Source organism: Scyliorhinus canicula, chromosome 9 (genome assembly GCF_902713615.1).
Source record: "Scyliorhinus canicula chromosome 9, sScyCan1.1, whole genome shotgun sequence".
NCBI lineage: Eukaryota > Metazoa > Chordata > Chondrichthyes > Carcharhiniformes > Scyliorhinidae > Scyliorhinus > Scyliorhinus canicula.
Window position 1 is genome coordinate 119124850 of NC_052154.1, and position 10399 is coordinate 119135248.

The following is a 10399-nucleotide window of genomic DNA, read 5'->3' on the forward strand; positions in this document are numbered from 1 at the left end:
TCGTAAACATTCTTTGAAAGCCCGTGTTGAGTTTTAAAGCACCTCTGCGGACTCCACCCAAGTCACGACGGGGTAATGTAAGGGTTAAATTAAATTCCTGCACGTTAATAATACATTACCAAGTAATAGTTTGGAGAGTACGTCGAAGATATGTGTAGAAGAGTCGAGCGGAAATTGATTTTTTTTTTACGTGTTTTACAACTTGTTTTGCAAGGCGACACGCGGACCGTCTCTTCGAATTGGTTTGATAACCTGGTCTGCAGTTGCGATTTTGTTATTGTTTGTGCTGGTGTAGTGGCAGCGGTTTAAAAGGCCGGGATGTGTTTGTGTGTGTGTGTGTGCTGTGCGCCTTTTGCACATTGTCCACACTCAGCAAGTCTCTGCCCCAGCCTCTCGTAGTAAGTAGATCCTGGCGTAAACAAAGAGAGTGCGCGGGCTGCCAATCAAAGCCAACCTCCCCGCCCCCTGCTGATGGACGGGTGGCTCGGCCAATCCTGCAGGCGGAGGTGTCGGGCGGGGGAACCAATGGACAAGGCGGAGACGGCGGGGAGGGCGGCGCCGCCGCTGGTTGACTGAGGGTATAGGGCGAGGAGAGGGAGGAGGGCGGGCGCTTTGGAGTGTGCTGATGTCCAACCCTCCCGAGGGCTGGTTAAATAGCATGGAGGCGGTGTTGCAGACAAACATCGCATACGCGCGCCAGTGAAGCAGTCGCAATAGCATCCCTCTAAATATATTAATCCTGCCTCAGGGCTGTGCTTCGTGTTGCACTCGCTGTATTAGTAACCACTCCCTTTGCAGAAGGAGCATCCCCCCTCTCTCTTCCTCCACTATCCCCCTTTCCCTTCTTTCTCCCCCCCCCCCCCCCCCCGTTTGCTGGTGCGTCCACTCCCCCCACCACCCCACCCCAGCTCTTGGCATTTGGACGGGACGTGCAATGTCCAGCGTGCGGCAGCTCTCTAGCGGCTGCCTGGAGAGGATGGCAGCCAGGCGCACCTACCCTCTCCACGCCAGGACGGCCGTGTGCAGGAGCCTCTTCGGACCCATCGACCACGACGAGCTGCGGCGGGAGACCAAGAGCAGGCTGCGGGAAATCAGCGAGAGGGACCGTAGGAAGTGGAATTTCAACTTCGCCACCGACACCCCGCTCCAGGGAGGGGAGTACGAGTGGGAGGAAGGCGAGGACGTGCCCGCTTTCTACCGGGAGAGCGTCCAAAGGGGGAAGGTCCGGCTGCAGTGCCCGCCTCAAGAGCCCTCCAACTCGGACGCCGACAGCAGCGATTCCGCCGCCCTGGAGAGCAGGGATTCGCCCGACCTGGTCAACCGATTGTTAGGGCTGGAGAGCAGCGAGACGAACCAAGAGAACAGATCGGATAACTTGCACTCAGGAATTAAAGGAGCCAGAGGGTCTTGCTTGTGCAAAAGGGGCTCCACGGCACGTATCACAGGTGAGGGGACAATCCCAGTAAATAACCTTTTTCTCTGTTTTTATTTGGAATGGGCAGCGATTGTAATCTCTCCTGGTGGTTGTTATTGAAGGGTGAGTTGTTTTGGTGGCGTGTAGTAACAACTCTCTCTCTCTCTCTCTCTTTCTGAGAAATGCTTGCACAGCAACTTTCTACCTTAAGGGAAAAACAAGAGAACAGAGCTCACAATACGATCTAACAGACAATGTTAACGGAAAGTCCACAACTCTCCTTAACGTTTTGAGCCCCTATTTTAAAGAAGGCATTTAATTATTTGATTGGATTTGAACAATGGATAAATAATTAAATGTCCTTTTAAAAAATATATATATTTTTAAATATGTTTATTTAGCCATTATTTAATTTAACCGGGGTTTGATAAGTGCAATGGGGAAGAGTTAAAATTGCCCTTTTTTAAAAAAAACATTGTGATTTTAAAATATGTTTAAGTAGACAGTTAGTTGTTTAGCCGACTTCGAGTAATTGCAATGGGGAAATAAATGTATTTTTTTTTCTAAACAAAATCCTATCGTGAACAGATTTTTTCGCCAAGCGAAAGAAGACGGTCGTTTCTAAAGGTTCCTGCGAGAACGGGCCCCTTTCTGGGATGTCGGGGGAACAGACTCCAAGAAAGAGAATACGATAAACAAAAGGAAATCTAGACGGACAAAATCCAAAGTGAGTAGGTTGAAGGGCTGTAAAGGGGGTCAAGTGGGAGAGGGGGGAAAAAACCCGGGCTGTGTTGGGAGCATGAGAAACGGCCCATAGTAGAAACCCCCTGTGTAGTAAACAATTCGCTCGGGCTTTTACGTCAGCCTTTTTGGGGCGAGGTTTGAGCTGTCATTGTCCCGTGACTTAATATTTGGAGAAGTGCAGCAGGGCGAGCCCGCTCCGGCTCTCGGATCAGCGGACATATGTTTTATTTTTAAATCACTTCTCGGAGCAGTTCATTGTGTTGATTTTTTTTGTGGGGGGGGGGGGGGGGAGAGGCAGTGAAATGGGTTTAGGAGGGGATTTGGGAGGGCAGTGGAATGGGTTTTGGAGGGAAGTAGATGGTTTAGGAGGGGTGAGGGACAGTGGGATGCGTTTGGAGGAGGAGAGGGCAGTGGATTGGGTTTAGGATTAGGATGCAGGGGACAGTGGAATGGGTTTGGGTGAGAGGGGAACAGTGGAATGGGTTTAGGAGTAGTGTGCGGGGGGGGGGGGGGCGGCAGTGGTATGGATTAGGAGGGACAGGGGGTAGTGGAATGGGTTTAGGATGCAGTGGGCAGTTGTATGGGTTTAGGAGGAGCCAGGGGGCAATTGTATGGGTTGGGAGGAAAGTGGGGGACAGTGGTTTAGGATTAGGGTGCGGTGGCAGTGGATTGGGTTTAGGAGGAACAGTTGAATGGGTTTGGGAGGAGAGTGGGGCAGTGGAATGGGGTTAAGGTGTGGGGACAGTGGAATGGGTTTAGGATTAGGGTGCGGGAGGGGCAGCGTTCTGGGTTTAGGAGGAGCAGTTGGCAGTGGAATGGGATTAGGGTGCGGGGGACAGTGTTCTGGGTTTAGGAAGAGCAGTCGGCAGTGGAATGGGTTTAGGATTAGTGTGGGGACAGTGGAATGCGTTTAGCAGCACGTTGCCTCATCTAGTGATGAGAGTTTTGTAAAATGTTGTAAGCCGAGTTGCAATGTGTGAATCTCAGGATTTTACAAACTTTTTGTGGTGGGTAAGCTAAGCTATTGTTAATATCTCCTGGGGACACAGTGACGTCAGCCGGTGGTGGGTGGGGGTGGATGGATGCCGACGTCACGGGTGTGGGCAGATTGAGCTGACTCACCACTGACTGGTGTGGGGAAAGATCCGATTTTCGCAATGTCATTAACACATCCTATTGTCTGCCTCAGGATCCGGCCACTAATGATGTTCTTTTCCTTTCCTCCCTCTGCACATCAATTTTAGATTTTTGCACTCTCCACTCTTTTTTTAAAATTTGGTTACTGGAAGAAGTGGGCTGACAGTGACGATCACCAACCATCTTGACTACTCCTCCCAAGGCTGAGCAAAAAAAAAGAAGACACGAAATTCAGAAGAGCGAATGATTGGCCGTCTTTCAACTTTATGGAATGAATGAATACACAGTACATGTAGCAAAGCAACCTCCAGTGGTGGATGTGCCACTGCAGCAGTGTTAAGGAGCACAACGTGCAATGTAAACCAATCCAGTTGCATTGTGACCAAAAAGTGTAAATGATTCACAATGAGTATATTACGGGCAGAAAGTCAGTTCTAAATAGTGCTCTGCTGGTATCTCAGTACAACTCGAGATGTATATTTGTAAAATACAAAGGCTTATACTAACTTATATTTCCTATTTATGTTAAAAATGTTTTTTGATCAGTTGTGGCACCCGATCAACTCCCTTTGTTGTGGGACAAAAGGGCGCTCTTGACTTGCTTTATTTACAAAATATGTAAATATGTTTTTTTATTATTTTTTTAGTTGGTGTCTCGCGTTCAAATCCTGTTTGTAGCTTTAAAAAATGTTTAGGTTACTTGAAGGGGAGCAGAGGGTCCCATTGTGTTTTTTTTCTCTGAGCCGTTCACATGCCACTGCCACTTGTGTGTGTGCGTTGGTAAAATTTGAAAAGACAAAGTGCTTTTCTTGTTTCCGCTGAATAAATGAATACCCTTTAAATGATACACAGTTCCGAGTCTCGTTTATCTTGTCCTGATTCATGCGTGGTCTGTGGCACGGTCAGGTTATGCACGGTGGTGTGTGGAATCGTCCAACCTCCCAAACTGATTCCCGCCTCTTTATCCATCACCCCTAGGTGAATGCTGGGCTGTTTCGATGCTGCGTAAGTTAGAATCTTTTAACAAATCATTGTACCGTGTGAAGTACTTGACTCAAGCTATTCGGCAGATGAAGAAAAATATATTTGTCAGGATTTAAAGTTGAGGGTGTAAATTGTATTTTTTTGGTAATTCGACACATAATTATTTTACATATACACATAGAGGTATACAGAATGAGAATTCAATGGTCAAGCACTCCGCTGTATCTCCAGACACAGATCAAATAATGGAATAACCTTCCCTCAGCACCTGACTCACAGGGGTCGCCCGGCTGCTGGCCTCGGCCTTCAGTGATTCACCAATCGTCCAGTCAATCTGCGCTGACTTGTTTCAAACACCTGCTCCCCTTCGCTACGGGGCAAAAGCTGGCCGAATTCCCACCGCCTTCATTTAATTTCTTAACAATAAAACATTAAGAGGAGGGGGGAGGGAAGGAGAACCTTTCAGACTGATGGCTTGTGTGTAACTTTCAGCCGAATCAGGAAGGCAGCATTTCTATTGTCCCTCAGTGGATTAGTTGAGAGACATGTGTCCTGGAGAGAATGCCCGGCAGTAAGTTATTCATTTTCATGTCATTCAGTAACTGGGTTCGAAGGACATGAACATTCGAATTATGTTCAATGTGCTTTTGGAGTGAATTGAATGGAGGCAATATTATTCGGTCCTTTTAAAATTACAGCTGACTTTTTTTCTGACTTGTATATGTTGGAGAAGGGGTTGCTTCCTGTTCCAGTTGCCATTAGTACAAAATAAAAAGTTGGTTTTAATCAGCCAATGTTCTACACAACACAGTCCAATCACCTGGAAGCCATGATATGGTGTTGGGGGAATGGGTAAGGGAGGGGTCATACTGCTGATTAAAATATCCTCACTTTTTAACATCAGCTCGTTTTGTCGCGGGGAATGCAGTCCAGCCGGTCTCTCCGATTTCTGGTCTTCGTGTCGGCATGAGGCGGCCGTAGTGTGCAAGGCGAGAGAACGGTCAGAAGCGCACAAAAGATTGGCTAATTTTGCAATCGAACTGTATTTGTTTTTTAGTGAGAAACGCAGCATCTAGCGGTTGCGATTTGCCGAGTTTCGGGTTTCCCCGTGCGCGCCGTGACTGTGCAAGTGTGTGAAACAGAAAGTGTAACATTGGAACAGTCGTTGCAGTTTCTCTAAAGCTCCAGCACTGCGGTTCATAAGCGAAAACCACGTTCTCGTGTCAGTACTTCACCGTCAGAAAATACAAGGAGACCCCATGTCGAAGTCTTAACCACCGGTGAACGCACCCAAACCCTGAGTTCAGTGGTATCAGAATGGGAAAACAAAAATAATTTTAATTCTGTGGAGCTGAAATTAAAACAGAAAACAGGGGAGAGTTGTCAATAGGTCGGATAGCATTAGAGTGGAAGTCCATACCCAGATAATGAACGGTCCGCCAATTTAATATTACTGACTTTGAATGACAGAATTATCGCTTGTCTCCTCATTGAAGGGTTCAGTGTGCACAATGCGGGGTGTTAGCAATATCATTTTTATCTCCCGAGGAGGAGGAGGGGGTGGCGGTGGATGGGCTTTTGTATTTCAGCGACCATGTTAAACAATATTAACAATGGACTCAGGAAAGGCAGCTGTATGGAGCTCGATTTATGGTCTTTCTCTCCTGCTAGAATGGAAGCAGGTGTCTTATGCACCATTGTGTAAGCAGCCTGCAACTAAAATAGCTTCATCGAAATCACAATTGACTCTGTCAGACTATGCCCTGCCCAAAATATATGAATTTCATTTCGGATCAATATATGCATGTGTGTGTGTGTGTGCGCGATTATGTAATATGAACTGATGCACCCGCTTCACTTGCCGTGGCCCAGGTTGGAGATAGTTGCGCAGTTTTATTTTGTTGTCGCTACTTTTTTTTGCAGTAACAGTGCAGGAGTCTTGTTCTCATTACAAACACAAAGCACACTGGGCCCCTATTATTCACGAGGTTTGTAGCCATATGGTAAATCCGTGTAGACATAGTCGAGATCCATTTATTCGGGGCGATAATGTCTTGCATCAAGAACAATTGGAACTTTGTTTGGCTGCTTTATATAGACGCGAAAAAGAGGGGGGATCTACTATGAGAGATATCCAGCTAATTATAAACTAGGCCCATATGTGCCTATAGTTTTAGAGTAATTGAATGGACTGGCCGAGTATGCAGGGTAAATAAGTCATGTGTGTAGATATACACAGCACAGAATAAAATACAAAGGTTTGATTTAAGTTATTTTAAAACATCAAATGAATAATTGAACAGGGACAAACGTCATTTTAACTCCAACCAATACTCCAAATATTACCGTTATCGCCCTTCTATTTATTTGAGTCTACGAGTCAAAGCATATTGGGGGTAAATTTATTAGAATACCAATTCATTCTCGTCGTTACTTTCCAGACTTATATTTTTGACAGATTGAGCCACTATCAAATGCTCATCCATCTGAAAAACTCGGGATTCCAAAATGTCACACATAAAACCCCTCTGGCGCACATGTATGTTTGTGTGCTTAAATAACACGTCAGTCTTAAATATCACCAAAAATAAATCCAGCAATGTATACACCCTGCCCCCAAAACACAGAACATGACTAATGGGTGTGAGGGAATCATCGCCATATTTGATCTCTGGTTGTATTAATGGTCGATTTCAACAGATTGGTATAATTATGATAATACGCCACATGATGCAGCCTGCCCTTATAGACAGCTTTATAGACAATATAGATAGATTTATAGACAATGAGTCAGTGGCTTCTGTCTTTTTTTAAGCAGGGGGTGGTAACCGAATCTTTCTACATGGCCAATGCCAGTGTGAACTCAGCGAGGGGATTGAGAAGACCCACAAGGACTGAATGAGTTGGGAAATGTGATATAAAGTGCCCAGATATTTATCGGAGCACATGAGAGAATCTCTAATTCTGATGGAATTCATCCAAACACGGAAAGGGATGAAATTCAATCTATTAAGGGTGACTCCCTCTGATGGTTTGAGTGTGTGGTTTTCAGATCCATACATGGTGCAATATGACCATTCAAAATCAACATTACGCCAGACGTATTGAGCAACCCGAACAGTGCAATGTGACTGTGCATCCTGTATATATCACTAGCCATAGCTTCCGTTTGCTTATGACTCATTGACCCGGGCCGTGCCCACCCAGACAAACGCCCCTCTGTTCATTTTCGAGTTAAGGCGGAGGCAAAACTTTCGTCCTGGCATGTCGTTCGACATCCCAGATGCTCAAAAAGAGACAACCACCTCGTGAGAAATCGCACCCGTTCAGTAAAGTGGCGGGCTTTTCAGTCTTGACCAGCATTTACTTACAATGGGCTCCCGTGTTTGACCCCATGTGATTTACAGACTGCGAAAAGTTGATATGTTTCTATTCTACTTATTACCCACCAGGCATAAATATCACACTAAGCTGCTTCGTTCGTATAAAGACGAAATCTTTAAATAACTGTGTGGTCTGCGTAACCCAATCTGCTGCCATTGTATGAGTAAAGGTTTCAGCTCTTCCATAAGGCGATTATCGCCGCTGCTTTATAATACTTATTGCGGTTGTGGCTCTGAAATAAATCCTTAGCTGTAAAAGAAAATGTTGCTTCCTTCATGAACCATTCATACCGTTTCAAAAAATATATATAAAATAAATTGGAATCCGAAACTAAACCGATTCATTTGCTTTTCCCCAGGAAAAAATACGGTTTTCCTGAGCGTTTTCAATGAAGTGTGAATTGTCACATTATTGGAAACCGTTATGTGAGACCAATGTTGTAAACTTATTGGGCCAACATCTGCACACACACACAAATAAGCACCTTCGGGACAGAAAAAGGAGCAGAAAAACGGAGAAATCAACCGAATTTACCAATTTGTAGTTGTTCTTTTCACAGGGAGATAGATTACAGCTCATTTGGAGTGAACAGAAACCGGGTGTTCATTTTATTCAGACACCAGCGACCTTTCAGAAAACCTGTTAATCTCACCAAGAAACTGGACGGGTTACAAGGACGCACTTGCTGTAACTGCGAGAAATGCAAAACCTAACACCTCCCTCCTCCAATAATATCCTCCATACCATCCCCATTCAATCCCCCCATAACATCCCAATACTATCTCCCTCATGTCATCCCCATAGCACCCCCTCATATCATCGTCCCATCCCATCCCCCTCATACTTCCTCACATAATATCCCTCCGAAACATCCCCCTCATACATTCTCCTTCATCCCATCCCCAATAACACTCCCCTCATACCTCTCTCCTCATACCATCGCCCCATTCCATCCCCCTCATAACATCCCAATACCATCCCCCTCATATTATCCTCCGTAACACCCCCCTCATACTTCCCCAATCATATCCCACCATACCATCCCCCTCATACCTCCCCTTTATCCCATCCCCCTAATGCCATTCCCCTCACACCATCCTTCATATCATCCCTCACACCATCCCCCATATCATCAACCACATACCACCCCCATATCATCCCCCTCATACCACCAAGCCCCATACCAAACCCGTCCTTTCCTCCACACACACACACGCTCCAGTGTTCTGTAGATTAGAGTCCGATCCCTGAGATAAGGTAACCCGCGCCCTTGCACTGGGAGTACGGTAAACAACGCATTTATTATATTACAATATTAAGCCGCTAATTTGAACGTTGTTTCGTATCCATCCACTCCCCCCTCCTCCCCGCCCCTGTCTCATTCAGGATTAAATGATCTGAGTCCACTACACCTATTGAACGCATCACTGCTCCATTGTAACACAGACCAGTGATGTCTGTCTTTCCGATTATTTTTTAAATAACACCTTATGTAGCCAGTAAACATCAGAGAGCCAAATATTGCCTTTTGTGGTCGGACTAAAGGTGACCCCTGCATGAACCTAGAGGCATTTTTTTTCTCTCCCTCATACCCATAACGCGCCGAATATTGGCGCTGACAAGGATCGGGTGGTGGCGGGATCAGATTTAAACGAAAGCAATACAAAGCTGACTGATCAGATTTAGTACATTCAGTCTCTGGACGGTGGAAACCTCGTCTCAATATAAATCCACACACACACACATTCCTTGTCCCATCTGCAAAGCTACACAATTTAATTCCAGGGAGAGAGAAAGCTAAGACAATTAGCATTTTACAGGGCATCTGGCACTAGGGTTTGTTTCGAAGCAGACGACGTTTGGGGATGAATAACAAAAGGGAGCTTCATGGCGCGTTTAGGCTGAGGAGTAGGGTGAGTGTGCCACGCCATTGACCTGTAAATAAGCCATTGTCCCCGAATTAAAGCGCTACCGTCCCGGGGCTCGCAATCAGCCCGATCGGCCTCCATCAGAAGGAAAACACTAATGAGTGCCGTCTGCCTCCTCACATACACTGTCCATTATGTACTCGGGGTCCCGAGAACAACAAGGAGGAGCTGCGGGAGTCGCTGGCGGCGTGAGCAAGCTCCTCGGCGCACGAGTGTCCCAATCTTCCGAAGGATACCCCCCTCCCCAGCCCACACGTTTCCCAGAAGACCAGTTCATCCACCCCACCCCCCCCCCCCCCACCCCACAGGTTTACCAGAGGACAGTTTACCCCCCCCCCCCCCCCATCCCACTCTTTTGCCAGAGGACTAGTTCACCCCAGCCCCACATCCCACTCGTTCCTCAGAGGACCAGTTCACCCCCCCCCCTCCCCAGCCCACACGTTTCCCAGAAGACCAGTTCATCCACCCCCCCCCCCCCACAGCCCACAGGTTTACCAGAGGACAGTTTACCCCCCCCCCCCATCCCACTCTTTTGCCAGAGGACTAGTTCACCCCACCCCCACATCCCACTCGTTCCTCAGAGGACCAGTTCACCCCCCCCAGACCACTCGTTTACCAGAGGACAGTTCACCCCCCCCCCCCCAGACCACTCGATTACCAGAGGACAGTTCACCCCCACCCCACACAGCCCACAGGTTTACCAGAGGACCAGTTCACCCCCCACACACATCCCACTCGTTTAACAGAGGACAGCCCCCCCCCCCCCAGACCACTCGATTACCAGAGGACAGTTCACCCCACCCCCACA

General features: G+C 47.0%; 1 protein-coding gene across 1 annotated transcript; it reads left to right on the forward strand.

The window, feature by feature from the left end:
* The first annotated feature begins 656 nt into the window (after nt 1-656).
* On the forward strand, nt 657-4142 carry cdkn1cb (cyclin-dependent kinase inhibitor 1Cb). Its single transcript, XM_038807460.1, has 3 exons — nt 657-1445; nt 2003-2141; nt 3403-4142. The coding sequence occupies exons 1-2, from the start codon at nt 935-937 to the stop codon at nt 2107-2109; spliced, it is 618 nt and encodes a 205-aa protein (XP_038663388.1). The 5' UTR covers nt 657-934; the 3' UTR covers nt 2110-2141; nt 3403-4142.
* Nucleotides 4143-10399: the final 6257 nt, after the last annotated feature.

Coding starts and splice junctions, on each gene's coding strand:
- cdkn1cb (XM_038807460.1), top strand. CDS start 935: ATGTCCAGCGTGCGGCAGCTCTCTAGCGGCTGCCTGGAGAGGATGGCA. Junction 1,446..2,002: donor CTCCACGGCACGTATCACAG/GTGAGGGGACAA, acceptor TATCGTGAACAG/ATTTTTTCGCCAAGCGAAAG.